This window comes from Anser brachyrhynchus, assembly GCF_964034855.1.
Source record: "Anser brachyrhynchus genome assembly, chromosome: 1".
Classification (NCBI taxonomy): domain Eukaryota; kingdom Metazoa; phylum Chordata; class Aves; order Anseriformes; family Anatidae; genus Anser; species Anser brachyrhynchus.
This window is the reverse complement of record NC_137694.1, coordinates 100,022,420-100,038,359: the sequence shown is the minus strand read 5'-3', so window position 1 is coordinate 100,038,359 and position 15,940 is coordinate 100,022,420. Positions and strand designations below refer to the sequence as shown.

Genomic DNA, 15,940 nt, shown 5'->3' with positions numbered 1-15,940 from the left:
TCATCTGCAGCATTGTTGGTTATCCAAGCATGAACATTTAAGAGATGTCTGGTTTATAAAGCACTGAGAAACCTACAGATATCACTCATTAAAAAGAATGATAAACAATTGTTTTGTTATCCTCACAAGTGGAGAGAGGGCTGTGAGCATACCAAGCATCTAAGAGGGTTATTTTACTCTTACAGAGAATATGGTTATGCTGAAAAGAACACTACAGATTTGAGGGAGACAGAGGTGAGGAGAGGATAAGGGAAGAAGTTTAGTATACAAGACTCTACAGATAAACATTGTATGTTAAGTGAACGTCTCAAAATAAAAGGGACACTTGATAGAAAAAAAGCAAGGCAAGTAAAAGGTGATCCCGATATAAGAACCAGAAAAATGAAAGCCTTAAAATTAACTTGCATTACCTGATCACTGTGGGATAAAGTTCTGATGTGTAGATATAGACGATGTTAAATGCAGCACTGATTGTCAGTTTTCCCAACAAAGAAAGAGAGCGACTGTTCACCACTGCAAACACTCCAGTATCTGAAAGAGAAAACGTGATCTTCGTAATGCCTTGGAACACTGAATTACATCTCAGTAATCACTTCAATCACACAAAAGTACGGAGCAAAACAGAATCTATTGAAGAATCTGCTATGGCAGGCAAGCGTTTTTCTATTAAAGACCAGTATTTGTTGGAGGTGATTTGTACCTTCAGGAGAACTCTCAAAACTCAAGAGAATCCAAGGAGCCTTCTTTTAGGCAGCAGTGGCAGAAGTCATCCAACAAAATTTATATTCTGTGTCTACGGATTTATTTTCTTTATCTGTGCAATTAAATTTGTACAAAGAGGAAAAACTCTCCATAAAACACACCATGAAAAAGCAACTAAAAAGCACATTTTAAATGAATTGCAGACTTTTTACTAGCCCAACATTATTTCCATTTTATCAAATAAAAGCCAACAGGAAAAAAATGGATTAAATGACAGAACAGTCCCAGAGACTACGGTATTGAACTATTGCTCAAGACCAGAAAAAGAGAGAGGTTTTTGTTGTTTCCTTGTCCTCACTGTTATAATCAGAGACATCTCTAAAGTTAAAATCCTGTATGAAGACCGTATTAGAATGTCAAATTTTAGAAATGCAAGGTAAAAATCCTATAAACATAACAAAAGCTGAAACAAAACAAAAAAGAAACAATGAAAATCCCACACATTTTCTGGTCTACCATTAATAATCTATATCAGCTCCGTTGGCAAGTTGAAGAAAAGAATGACAGACACTAAAAAAAAAACTTGGCCACTTAACATAACTAGAACCCTATTCAGTCATAGTCACATATCACACTATGATAACATGCTTTCTAACATGATTACTTCAGAAGAAAAAAAACAAGAGACAGGAAGATGCCATACAGAACCATACCAAATATCCCATCCAGCTCAGAGTTTTGTCAGAGTGGCTAATGATTATGAGCTTATACATGGTACATCAGAAGACATTAAATGGCTAACAAGGAAGACTATAGAATAAGCTGTTACTGCCTTGAACAAATAGTGCTTAGTAAGGAGAGTGGTGCTTGCTTCTGGCAAGCTAAGAAGCTGCTAAGCTTCTTAGACATTTTGTTCCTGTCTGACTTTGGCAGTTCAGCACACAGGTGGTTTCTTGAAGTCCAGCAGCTCTATCCTCTTAAAAATCTTTCTTTACACAAGTTCTAAAGGGAGCTTGGATTGAAATGCAGAAACTACTCGATGACTGGCACCAGCCTAACACGGGTATCTCTAATGTCTGGGCTCTAGTATCTGGAATATTTCTGGGAACTTGAGTTGCACAATTCTCTGAAAATGTTTTACCTATTATATTCACTGCCATCTACAGCTAGTTATTTATGTGGACAACAAGAGCATGTGTGATTAATCTTTTTAAATCATGCTAGTTTCAAACACTAGAAGCATTTTCACTCATTGTGACTGTTACACATGCACAAATATTACAAGCTGACATGAATTTATGTACCTCACTTTCAAAGAAAAGCTATTCACTGTACTATTGTGTTTCTATCATTTTGAAAAATGTATGAAAACCAAGAAATGCACATTAGTGCTTTTAGAAAAAATACATTGAATTTAAGACCTCTTGCTTCAAAAGATTTTCAGAATGCTCTCTGAACTACATGTTATGTAGCCACATTACTAAAACCACAATCACACCCTTCTGAAACATTACAGAGCAGTGAGGAAAAGATGTAAACTCATCCCTTAATTCACTTCTTAGAATCTTTTGACATTGGTCTTTCACTTGGAGTCACACAAGTTGCATGGGTACTGTTTATACTGACAGATTCATAGCTAATGAAGATATTCCAAGAAACATCATTCAGAAACACTGGACAGGATTGACTGATGTGATTAAAAGTGTAAGTCAGAATTCAAAAACAAGTTAAAATCCACACCTTTTCAATAAGCATTTCTTAAGATCTTAGGAAGGCTGCTGCTTATTCTATGAGTTAGCTTCTCTGGCTTTAAAATTGCAGACTCGCATGTGGTATAAGCCTAACGCTCTGACAACAAACAAATTCTTAGGCTGTGGGATGAGTTTTACAACTTCTTACAAAGTACTCCAAAAACAAAAGGAAACATTTACCTTTCTTTTTAGGAAGAAACATGACAATAAGACAAGCCAATCCTCCCAGGAACAGAAATGCACTCAATGTTCGCTTTCGACCAAACCTGATGTCCAAAAAGGGATAACCAGTGAGTCCTCTAAATTCATGTTCTCTCTTCATTTGCAGCCAGAAATGCTGAATGCCATCTCCCACAAACACTTCCTCTCTCACTGTTTTTAAACAAATTGCTGCTGCTCTCATCAAAATGAGCACCAAGAAAGTTTCATGCAGTGGCTGACAATCTAGGATTTTGATTTCATTCCCACTGCATGTCTGTATGTAAAGCTGCTCAAGAGACATGAAGAAAAGAGACTGGCAGGTGAATTCCACAAAAAATGAAAGACATTGTCTAGAGTACCATGAATCAGGAAAAGGCTAGGTATCAGACTCAACAGCTCTGCTCACAGATCCACACACACAGCAGCTATTACATGGCACCACACAACAGTTTCTGCTGAGTTTAGTTACAACTTTGACCTAACAGTGAGAATGGGAATTACAAGACAGAGGTGAGAAGAATGCCATCTTGTGTTAGCACAGAGTCAGCACAGCTAGGTTTGACATAGCCTCATCTTTGAACCAAATTTAGACAACTTGTTAACAATAAAATGAGCTGCTGAGAAAAAGTTAAGCTGTCATTAAACTGTTACTAGATGTAATGATCTATCAGTGGCACTTTCAAGTTTAAAAAAAGAAAAAGGATTTCTTAGGAGTATATACTGAACTACTAAAATTGAAGCATGAAGCTCCATACTGTAGATATAGAATAGGGGAGACAATATGCATCAAACTTATATGAAAAAAAAAAAACAAAACAACACATTAACAGAATTTCATACTTACCATTTTTGGTTAATCAAGTAAATACAGATTGGGTATGCTGGGATTTCTATCAACCCTGAAAGGGCTAAATTGGCATAAATACTTCCACCTAAGTCACCTACATTAAGGGTAAGACCATAGTAGACCAAGCTGCACACAAACCTGTAAAAGAGAAGAAAAAAGTAATATCAGAGTTGTATCTTTGACTGCCATATCAAGGCACTGCTCATGCACAATGCAGTATAGAATATATTTAGTATTTCAGATAATAGGTCTAAATTTTTTCTGCCTTCCTTTAATTTCTATACTCTAGTACACTTCTATTCATTCTCAAATTCTGATTTTTCATATTTCTTTTGTAACCCTGACTGGCTGACTTCTCTACAGAGATGAAAAGAACAGGTCGCTAACTCATTCTGCAGGAAATCATCAAGGCAATCTCCTAACTTTCATTTATGGAACAAAAAATGACTATTCTGCACTAAGAATTTAGAAAAGCAACAAGAATATAGCACTACACTGCCTGCTGACAAAATAATGCCTTTTTTCTTAATACATTCTCCCCCAAGAATACACATTATAAAAGCAACTGTGTGAACAGCAATGCCAGAGGACTTGCATACCCTATCATACATTTACTTCAAAGTGGCAGCAAAAAAAACTCAGGGCTAGTAGAACTCCCCAAAACACAACAGGTACTTTTGGAGAGTTACATTTCTGGCAGCAAATAGCAGTAGTGTAATGGGTTCCTGCTCCATATTACAACTGCTAGCCCTGGCAACAACTGGTAGCGCTTTCTCTTAAGAAAATACACACAGTCATTAGACATTGCTGGGCCTACAAAGTATTTTAAGTACCAGGTGAACATCATGATCAGTGTGCGTCCCAAGAGAATCCTGTGTCGGAACAGATCCAAGAAACTGCCAGCCTCTCTGGGGCTTCTCTCTGCTGGGAGTTTTAACGAAAAAGTGTACTTCTGCTTGCGGTTCTTCTTTGCAATGAGGTAGAGGGCATCTTCTGCTTCATTCAGCCGGCCTTGCGAGTATAGCCAGCGGGGGGACTCTGGAATGAATCTGTAACGCACAGTTTCTGATTTTAAAATAAATGTATCATAAATATATATATATATATACACACACATATATATCAGAGACAGCTTTAGGGCTTTTCTGTTCTACATTGCTAGGCTTGCCTAGGGAAATAAGTCTGAAACATGTTTCAGCATAACCTTTTTTTTTTTTTTTTTTTTCCAAACAGCCCTTTAGGTATAGAATTCGCTTACTGAAACAGACAAAACATGTTGAAAGGAGAAGGAACATAATTCATATGTAATTCAGATAGTGAAAAATTACATATATATGTATACACACATACATACACAATACTATAAATTACAATATCATTAGGATTCCTCCCAGTGAAATTATGAATTAGAGGCACTGTATCACTAAAAGCAAGATCTTTTTGCAACACTGACTAGTTATCTCCTGTTCCTCATGTTTCAGCATTTCCCCAAATTCTCTCCCATAAGCAGCAAGGCAGAGGCTGTACAAAGACCAGGCTTTTATTCCCTATACACAGTGTGTAATTGATAGGTCTATAACTCCAACACAGCCTACAAAACAAATCTCGTACTATTTTTGGATTCCCAGAACTAACTTAAACTTCAACTTTTTGCCAGAACTTTTAAGATTCTCTCTGACCAGAAGTGAAATCATTTATTTAAAAACTTTTTTTTTTTTTAAATAAGAGTTTAGAAATGAACATGTTTTCTTTCCCATGATAAAGCCTGGTAATACTTCCTATAAAGAATCTTTTTAAAGCAATGTGGGGTGGGAGACAGTGTGAAATTTGGAATGAAAAAATCTGAACACAGCTCTGAAGTCCCATGCACAAAGCACTTCAAAAGAATTGAACATATTATCCAAAAGTTAAAATACAAGTTAAAAGGCCTGAAATGCCACTGTTTTAAGTTTTGAAGTATCGGAAATGTCAAGTCTGCCTTTCACCTTACAACCTTTAAGACCTCTTCCTGAGTTCTGATGCTTCCTTTGAAAGGGCATTTGATTGTTTAACAAAAAGTTAGTTACCAATGCTACAGATGTTGGAAGGAAAAAAAACTTAAGTTTAAGTTTAAACAGAAGCTAAAATTCACTTATTCCCTCAGTTACTGAGTTTTTACTGTCAGAAAATATATGAGAAAGATCACACTGCATCATACCTTTCGGTGTTGAAATATACAAACAAAAAGCCCAACTACCTTAAGAAGCCTTCTTCTTCTTTACTAATCACAATATTAAAAAAATAAAGAGAAGCTGCCCATTGTTTTACATGTCACCTTTGAGACTGTATGTGCAAGCAATTTTGATGCTCTTCCTTCCATGTAAGCGGAATTATAAAAGAAATATCATGTTATTACATAAGCATAGTAATGCTTCTGTATCATTTAGAACGTATATACAGCATCTTGTAGCACACCAGACAACAATTTAAAGCACCTACACATACCACTGAAAGACCAGGATGTTCTTCTATACTACTCAAGACTGTTCCCATCTACAGTAATAATGCACAGACAATGCAACATATGCTTAGGTTTTCAGATATTGCAGCACTGCAATTTAAAGTAAGCACAGAACATAGGGTGGTAGAGGTTGAGAGAAATACCTTAGTTACAGCACTTCATACCATCCTAGAAAAGCTCCTTGACTTAATTGTATTTTCTCTCATTTTTGACATCTTCCTTGAAGGACTTCAGTTTGAAAAATAACTTACAGAGAGAGAAGAAAGACTACTGTTCCTTCCAGGTTAACCACAACAGCCAGAGTCCTCCAGGATCGAATGAAGTACCCTAATAAAGCATACTGGGCAATTCCCACAGCAAAGAACAAGCCACCAATAGATCCTAACATACAATAAAAGAAACAAGAACAAAACACCATTATCATTCCTTTAAGGAACATTGCTAACTCCCATCATGTGGGATCATACATAAACTAACACTTCATTAAAAAATTTCACTCAGCAATACAGGCAAATACACAGCTATTTGACCAAAGAACATTGTCCTTCACCCACACAGAGTAGATGCATTACACCTAATCACAAAGATCAAGACAAGTCCAAGAAGCACCCTTCTACAGCCTCCTCACTCAGATCCCTGTAAATAATTAAGTCTTGTAATTCTAAATGTAAATGTTTCATTTTTCTATGTGTAAAAAATACTACAAACCACTGGAAAATGGTATTTTTAGGAATATATAGTATTCATTTGTAGCTCTCACGATTTGCAAGATATTCTCTTTTAAAACAGTCACTGATCTCTCACTGTAACAATTCTTTGCCACTTGTCAGTGACTTGGCAAGTCATGCCAAGAAGAAAGACTGTACCCTAAACAGTACAGTATATAGTCATCATATCAAAAGTACAGCTTCAACGCTAGTAACCAGGACAGTTAAAGGATTTGTATCATTTGTTCTAAGGTTGATTACCACATGGGACAACTCATTTTTGAGCACTAACAATAGCTGTCTCATCTTCCCATTATACAAAAAGGTTTTTTTTATTTATTTTTGAGAACAGCCAGGAATGAAAGAATCGATATGTATCATACAAACAAACTAAGCTGCTTTGCATAGCCCAAGATCCTAATGGATAGAGATCAGTTATCATAAACCACAGATGAGTATTTAGGTGTGTAACATCCACAGGGGACTTATTTCAATTGACGTACCTTAGTCAGTTTGGGTGATGCAGAAATCTGAATGGCCACGTTATCTACTGTGTTTGTCTAAAGTTCATATTAAACAAAGGAAGGCTCAAAGACTGTTGTCACACAAATGCTCAAGCGAGTAGAATTAACTTGGCAAATGCTAGTGAGCTTTGGCATGTCTCAAGTGGTGTGCATGATAAATCTAAAAATTCTGAAAATAGACATTGACAATTTTACCTGCTAATGCCCAGTATGCAGTACCCACACACTCATTCAGAAGAACAAAGGCCACCAGCGACATCCCACCATTCATCACCCCTACCAAGAATCGAGACGTGGCAAAGAATTCATATGAGGGTGAAAATCCATTTGCAATGGCGAATAAGATGTCAAGGGCAAAACCTGAAAAACAATGCAAAAGGTTTCATTTCAGAAGAGCATCTAACGTAAAACAGAAGCAATTATTAGCATCTTTACTTGATTTTCAGTGACTTCTATCTTAAGTAATCCCTAAAAAACACTGCTACATGCCACAAGTTCAGGCAAAAACGCAAGTACCCAAAGTCAATATCATAACAGGGGAACATTAGGATTAGTATTTGGTACATGATTTGCAGTACTACACTTTGAACTTCAGTTCATGGAAGACATTTTTCAAATATTCAGAACTACTGCAGGACTCCAGTTAAAACGGCTTCATATTTATCCCCATGCAAGAGTCACAGACTAAACAAAATACCTCCTCTCATACTTGGAAAGCACTCCATATAGGCTAGAGACGAGAAGCTTAAATCAGAGGACAGTGTATGGGAAGTTTGCACTGCATAGCAGGCTTATCTTTATCTGCTTTGAATTGATTAGATTGTTTCTTTGAAAAAAAGCCACTGTTTTTTAATTCTACATGCTCATCCAATGACAAGCAAGTTTATAAATACGTATACAAAACATGAAGTTCCAAATGTTGTTTTATCTGGGTAGAGTAAAAGAACAAAAACTTACAAGCTTTAAAGTGATGAACCCACATACATAAAAATTTAATTATGCAGCCAAGAGATGAAACGTGATAAAATTCACAGCAGGTTATACATGTAAGAACATTGCTAATAAATTACTAGGAATATTAATTGCAATTTGTGGAGATCCCATGAGCATGACAACCATCGCATATATTCATTTCTTAAGTATAAGCCCTTATAGTACAATTCCTAAATCCAGAATGCCTCCCAGATGCTCAGATGCTGACTGAACAGTCAAATATTAATTTATTGTCCCTGGAAACACACTGGAAGAACGGTATACTAAAGTGTACTGGAAGGACAAAAAAAAAAATCACAGCATGTGACTCACAGCTGCGTATCAAGCTCTCAGCAGAAACTGGGCTCTTGCCACTCATCTTCAGAGACAGGACAACTTTGCATCATTCATTTCGTTAGATTACCTGTGAAACAGACTATTACTGGTTACCTGTGAGATAGACCTTCTTCCTCCCAAAGCGGTCTGAGAGCTGGCCAAAGGAAATTGCTCCAACAAACACACCACTGAAGTAGAAAGAACTGGCAGCGCTGACTTTGTACGATGTGTTGCCAATTAAAAACCACTGGATGGAGACAAAAAAGGAGAATTAACCAGTGTCAAAGTGGTTTGCCAATAGGTGGAGGGGGATGACATACTTTCAGGAAGATAAAAACTTGCCTAAGTCTCCTAAGCATCCCATTCAGTCAGTCATCAGACACTGAAACAAATGCTGTCTTCCAGACTCTCTGGATGGGTAGTAACCAAATACGTAGTTCCCCCAAATCAAGTATAGTCTTTCATTCTGAACTCAAGAATAGATCCCTTGCGGGATATTGTAATTTTGCAGCCTTCTTCCCCTTCTCTCCCTGTTATTGCCTTTTCCTCACATAAATCTCTTAAGTAAAATCATTCCTGACTCTTGATATATATTGCTGAAGTGTGTAGGCACACCATGCAAAATAAAGCATTGTCATTTACATCCAGAAATAATCCTCTCTTCCTTATGAACTGTCTCATCACTGAGAAACACTTTGGTAGTTTTAGACAAGTTTTCTGGTATTGCTTTTTTTTTTTTTTTTTAAACAGTCCACTTTCTGTAACTTCCAGTTCTTTTCTATTCCAAACACACACCTGAACCTCATATGATCTTATAGACTTCAGTGTCTCCTCTTCCAGGTTGAACTTACCTCCCATAAAACTCTAGAATTAAATTATGTTATGTTTTCACTGTTCAAAAGCTATTTCATTTTTTATTCTAAAAGCTTTGTATCTTGTATTCTTTCCTTTTTCTACTCCTCTCAAATCTCAAAATAATAGTTCCTTTCAGTGACACCCAACTTTTCTTCTTGTGCTGGTAAACTGATAATTAATTCATTTTCCCTGCAATAACACTAACCCTCTCTTCATAACCTTTTCCAATACCAAAACCCCATTAGATATCCTTTCTAGCTATGCTTATATTATTTCACAACTCAGTTATAAACTACCTCACCAAGATTAGGGAGCTAACAAAATCATTCAGAAGCTCCAAGAACATAATTTGCTTGCTCTCAGTACATGCTTCATTTTGAATTGTCATTTAAGTGGTGACGCATTTACTGACAGTTAGTATTAGGGTGTCAGGATTCTGACAAAATTCTCTTCTAAAGCAAGCCATGTGACCACAAATCAGCTCCTCAAAGTTTAAAAAAATCCAGGAAAATGTATTATAACAGCACATTAATTTTAACTTGGAATAATACAGTTAATTTCATAAGAGCTAAAGAATCATTCCCTAATTTTGGTATAAATGTTAAAAAACTGCCAACACTAGATAGTATGTCAATAGATTCTTTCTGAACTGTTCAGAGATCAAGGCAAAATTTGGTTGTGGCAAAGCAAGGCTTGTTCTGCAAGTTAATCTCAGTGACTAAGAAGCCCTTCAAAGGACTTGAGGCCTCTCTCCTGAAAAAAAGAAATATGATGCATCTGTTTACATCAAAATATTTTTCAGAGCACTTCTGCAATAGTCAAGTTACTACTAAGTGATGCCACAAAGTAAGCATTAAAAATATCCTCCTCAAATGCAGAGAAAACTTCTCTGTCAGTATGGAAATTGCTTAGCAATCAGAAATCCCCAAAACAACTTCAGATTGTTTTGGAAAAAATACACCAAGAACTTCATAGTTAAGTCAGTTTTCAAATGTACCATGCATACAATTAGATTTTTGAACAAACTGTATCTTAGTCATGGGATACAGGAGAGGCAACAGGATTTTTATACACATGGGCCTTTACTGAAAAGTTCAGATCCTGCTTTGAAGTTCTTTAAGGTACCAGATATCATAAGATATACTTTTTTAATTTTGTATTTTTCAAGTAAACTTTGTTCTTTACCTGCATTTCTTACCTTTGCAACTAAAACACATAGGTATCTTCACAAAATTTATATCCCTAAGCCACTTCTAGGCTCCATGAACATGTCTCACTTGTCAAGTTTAAGAGAATAAACAATTCTTGGAACAAGTAAAAGCAAACCAGGAAAAGCCCAGAAAAGATTTTAAAACCTTTTTGACAATTAGCTTTAAGTTATGCTTAAAGAAAAGCTACTGTCCATCAGGACTTTAAGTTCAATAGTGTCATAAGTACTCATATCCACTTTATTACCAGAATAAGAAGGCATGCCTGTTGTATACAATTGCTTGGTACTATTCCCAAACTGCCAGTTTTTATTAATATGCTCATAACCAATAACATTAAGTACTTTACAGGACTAATTCAAATAGTATTAATGCATTTGGTCAATAGCCATGAATTATCAAGAAGTGCTCTGCTTGACTCAGCTGTATAGTGCTAAATCCAGGTCTTGTAACAGCTGCAGACAGATAGGGCTCCTGTGCAGACGAATGGCATTAATAAATACTCAAGGCCGCAGGAATGGGAAGTTTTGAACACAACAGTGTGGAAGCTGGAATCATTCCTTTAAAGACTGTGGCTAGACCATGAAAGAGGACACTTACAAAGCACTGATAAAGCTAAAGCCTGTTTTGGGATATAATGTATGCAATTGCTTTGTCCATCTTGCTCCCTACTGCCGATGTCCTCCCTCATACCTGGAACAGCAAAGAAACAGAAGTCGTTTCTTCTCCAGTTTCTCTACTGCTTGCTAATTGCATGATGGATGCATTTCCTTTCTTACCAAGGAAATTGCAGAAGGTGGCCAGAAAGAGCTCGAGATACACACAGGACTTTGAACACATTAGTACAATTACATGGTTCCAGCTCAATTGTGGAACCAGGCTACAAGATCCAACACGCATCTCCCATGTGGAGAAGGCAGGTACTTTTGGAGCAGAGCATTGGTCAACATCTGCACTGCAAAACAAAAGGTAGCTTTTGTTGCCAGTAAGGATATGAATAGGTTACCTGTTCTCTACCCAGAGGTAGCACCTGTTTCATTTGCTAATTAAAACATGCACTAGTATGGGAGAGAGAAGCAGCAGTACCGCCAGCTTGCCCCATACTCCCCCAGTGCCATTTACTACTTAAACACGAGGCAGCAAAACACGATCCAGACTTACCTCAGAGACTATTGATGTGAAGCTGCTGCTGAAGTGTACGTGCTTGTGAACCTCGCTGCCATTGGCGGTCAGAAGCCATTCCCCAAAGGCCCTCTGCTCGCTCGCTGACTGGTTGCTATGGCTCTGGTTAGCCGAGAGCTCTTCGAGATCCCAGTGGTAAGGAGGAGTTGCCCCCACCAGTGCAATGAGGATGGCTTCAGTGGCCACATAGAGCTGAAGTGAAAGACAAAAAACACAGATGCTAAGTGTACACCTAAGCAATGCTTCCTTTACAGTTGGATCAAAATGGTATCTAAAGAAAACATGAAATAGGACTCTTTCTACCAATACAGTCATGTATAGTCTCTGTCTAATATCTCAAATCATGAAGTCACAACTTCAATACAGTGGCTCTTGCAACACAGTGGTTCTTGCACTTTTTAATCTGTGGATTATTTGAGAGAAAGGAAATTTCATTACTGACACCCCCCAACTTCCACACATAGCAAGTGCAGCACCTGGCTGAAGGAAGAGTTGTTAATGCAAAGTCTTCAATGCACGCATTTTACTGTTTTATTCTCTCCTTCCACCTGTGTTGTTCATTTCTTTAATTTGATATTTAGAATAGATTTCCTCAGAATTTTTTATTTCCACTTTTACCAAAGTTATTTTTTCCTGTGAACCTGTTTTACTATCAATAGAGACACATGCAAATGTGCAGATACCTTTTTAATATATATTACATACCCGCACAAGGCCTATATTCAGAAATTAACAGCTGGCTTTGTTTAGGGAGAATATAAATAAAACTGCTGGAAACCCAGATGTTTTAAACCTGGCATGGAGTAGGGTCACTGGTGTTTGTCCAGAAGAACATTCACAGGCCACTGCTTTAACAATCTAGAACATTACAACTTCATCTTAAAACCCATGGTTTTAGACCTCTTTGAACACAGAGGTACTATGAGTTTTGCCACAGAAAACCCATGGTAAAAAGTCTCCTAACAGACAAAAGGAGTTGATGGCAACAAATCAAAGACCTCTGCCATTCCCCAAATAAATCTGCCTCTTGTCTCATGCCCTTAATAACTTATCGCTGTAGCTCATGACAAAAAAGGATCTTGTTTCTCTTGCCAATTGCCTTCATGAAAAAAAATCTGTCAAGCCACCATGACATTCATTACCGTTCCTCAAACTCCGCTTCAGCTACCTCCTTCTGAATATAGCCCTTGCTCTGCTACCAGCACCTCCTCGGTGTATTCTCGGAAAGAGCATGCCTCTTGGAAGCGTAGCCTCTCACAGGGCTGCTACACAAATAATACTCAGAACTGAGGAGAATGTAGATAGGATCAATAAATATTCAAGATCTGAGTTATTACATAAGTATTTTATTTCCATCAGCTCCTTTGTGTTCCACATGATAAACTGCTACTGCAGTGCTCGAAGGCAAAAGCTTCAAGAGTTCATTCTCCTTCCTTTTTTAGGATAAAATAAATGAAAATCGAAAGGGATTTGGAAGAAAAAGACACAATCTGTTAATAATATTATTTAAACTAAAGAACAACTTCTAAACAGATGATGAAAAGTGAAAGACCTCATCTGAAAAAGAGGGCAATGCCTAAGATTACATGAGGAAGATGGAGTGAAAAAGCTGAGTGGATATGTTGCTAGGGTTATGTGGATACGGTACTCTCAAGACTTCAGGAACAGTCTGAAATAAGTGAGAAATGAGAATTACAGGTCACGATCTCTGGTGCATTCCTGTATTCTGACTCATGCAGACAATTCCATGTCAGGACTAACTGGTAACATCCTTGTTTTTGTCTTCTGAAATAATAAACATTTTTGAAGAAGTTCAGGAAATGAAGTCTTCAAGGCATTTGGTTTAGGGAAAGAAAGCTGAACACTTTTCATTTTTGCTCCAAGTGAAGCCCACCCCAGCTACAGAAGAATAAATTGAAAAATAAATTATTGCAGGCACACAAAGAACATCATATTTTTTTTAATAAAAAAATCAGCCTTAAGCATCCTAGCAGTGCAGCAAGCAAGGAAAAAACAACAGAAACACTTTCAATTAATATGCTGAATCAGAAAAATATTCTGAGATGGTGACATGCTTTGATGTTATCAAACACTACTTTTTCTATATTCATGTTCAATGAAGTCACTGCTGTGAAGAGACTGATTTTTCTAGTGATCGTTTGCCTTTTACTTTGGCTAACAGGTATAGTAAATCCTCTTAATTTTGTTGCAAAGCAGAAAAAAAACACACCACACAGCCTTCCCCAATCCCAGCTTATTTACAATTCAAAAGACCAGAAACGTTTTCTAGAATTGGTATTAAGAACATGACCACGCAAACTTGAAGCTTACGAAGAACAAAAAATATTGAAGCTTACAAAGAACAATAATACAATAACAAAATATTACATTTTTATATTAAATATGTAACAAAAGAATAATAATACAAGAACAAAAATATAATTTTAACACTGAAATAAAAGGAAGCTTTTTTAAAAAAAAATTAATCTGGGGGTTCCCCTCTTAAGAGCACTAAATGCTGGTGCTTAGCAGTAACACAGTTATTTAGACTGGTGATCAATACATAATACTTTATTCTGTTTTGATAGCATTTTATAACAAGTTAAGGTGTAAAATGGTTACATTATACTGTGTGTACTGTGGCAAATACATAGTACAAGTCAAATTTACGTGTCGTTTAATTAATACCTGCTATTGATACGCCATATTAATTAGCTGTACGTGGATGCTAACAGCTCCCCACAGAATTCCATGCACTGATCTGCATTAATCAAGATGAACACCACGCACAGGGGGAAGAGGTGGCGGCTCATAGTCACAGATGAGAAAGAGCCAAGTTTTGTTAGTTTCAAGTTTCTTCTGTTTGTTTCTATTCTTTGTAGGTTAAAACTTCATAGTTTGTGTAGATTAGAAATCTGTGATGTATGGAGATGTACTAAAAGACAACATAATAACCTGTAAGTTTTTGCTTTCTTTGCTACTTTCACTTTCTTGGCTAAGTAAAGGGAATTTTAGTCATTCGTTTACTGCTACTTCATTAACAGTTTAACTTAAAATTTCAAAATTAATATTAATAGAGTTGCCTGCAATCTCTTGACTAGCTTTCTCAATGTTAATTTTCCTAACGAATGATTTTGAAGAAAAAAAAAGTAGAATCTCTAACACAACTAGCATGGGGGAGGAAAGAAAGCTTAAACAGCTTCATTCATGATGAATGCCAAAAATCATTTAAGAAACTTAAATCTAATTTATCCATTATAAAGCACAGACAAAGAACAAAAGCACAACTTAAATTCTACTATAAAGTTTGAAAGCACTTCTTAATCAGCTCACCAGCTATTCACAACCAGGCTAGACATTCTATGCAAGTATCAGCTGAAGCATTCACTGCTGAACAAAACAATGAGCAAGCCACTAGCTTCTGACCTTTCAAATACAAAAACATTAAAACTGCACCTTAAGGGGAAGGCAGAAATTTAGAAGGAATAATGAATGACCTTGATCTGGTAAAAGCCTGTGATGAAGAAATTAACATTTTTGGGCTAAAGTCATTTCTACTGAACACAGTACAAGCAGCTGAAAAGCTGGAGGGCCACCTTATTTTTGAAAGCCTGATGATCTCATCTGCTCCGAGTTATTCCAAAAAGGGCAATTTGCCTTTTAATTCACGTGTTGTTTTTTTTTTTCCAGATTTTTTTTTGCATAGAAGAACCCTAAAAGCATCTTCCTGTTGCGAAGTTATTATCTTACACTGACAACATGCTCTTCTATCAAAATAGCTTTCCTCTCTTGGTAGTAGAGTAAGAGAAAAAGCACACTACAAGGAAAGGTCCCCTTGTATTTACAAAATGAAGAAGAACCATGTGCAGAAGAACACAATGTAATCTCTCAGACACTTAACAACTCCAAATCCACTCTGACAAGAAACACTCCTCATGAAAAACGTAACCAAAAAAAAATTTACCTTCAGTGACAGGTTGCTATTACAACCTGCAAGCTAGATTTCCCCATAGTACTACAGATACACAGATGACAAGTTTTCTGCTAAAGGGTCATCTGTCAGTCTTGTACTGTAGCAAAATCTTGCAAGACAATTACCTACAAGATTTACTCAGGGACAGATGAAACAGCTTACAGGATTTGAAAGACCTCTAT

At 36.7% G+C, this 15,940-nt stretch overlaps 1 protein-coding gene across 1 annotated transcript in view; it reads right to left on the bottom strand.

Annotated features, from left to right (window-relative positions):
- Positions 1 to 15,940, bottom strand: part of SLC22A15 (solute carrier family 22 member 15) — a 41,360-nt gene that overhangs the window by 16,330 nt on the left and 9,090 nt on the right. The window contains exons 2-9 of the mRNA XM_080599739.1: positions 11,765 to 11,977; positions 8,655 to 8,787; positions 7,428 to 7,592; positions 6,253 to 6,382; positions 4,335 to 4,550; positions 3,499 to 3,639; positions 2,634 to 2,719; positions 411 to 531 (exon numbers count right to left, since the gene is read on the bottom strand). Coding sequence (XP_080455865.1) covers positions 411 to 531; positions 2,634 to 2,719; positions 3,499 to 3,639; positions 4,335 to 4,550; positions 6,253 to 6,382; positions 7,428 to 7,592; positions 8,655 to 8,787; positions 11,765 to 11,977 — 1,205 coding nt within the window. The remainder of the gene's footprint in view (positions 1 to 410; positions 532 to 2,633; positions 2,720 to 3,498; positions 3,640 to 4,334; positions 4,551 to 6,252; positions 6,383 to 7,427; positions 7,593 to 8,654; positions 8,788 to 11,764; positions 11,978 to 15,940) is intronic.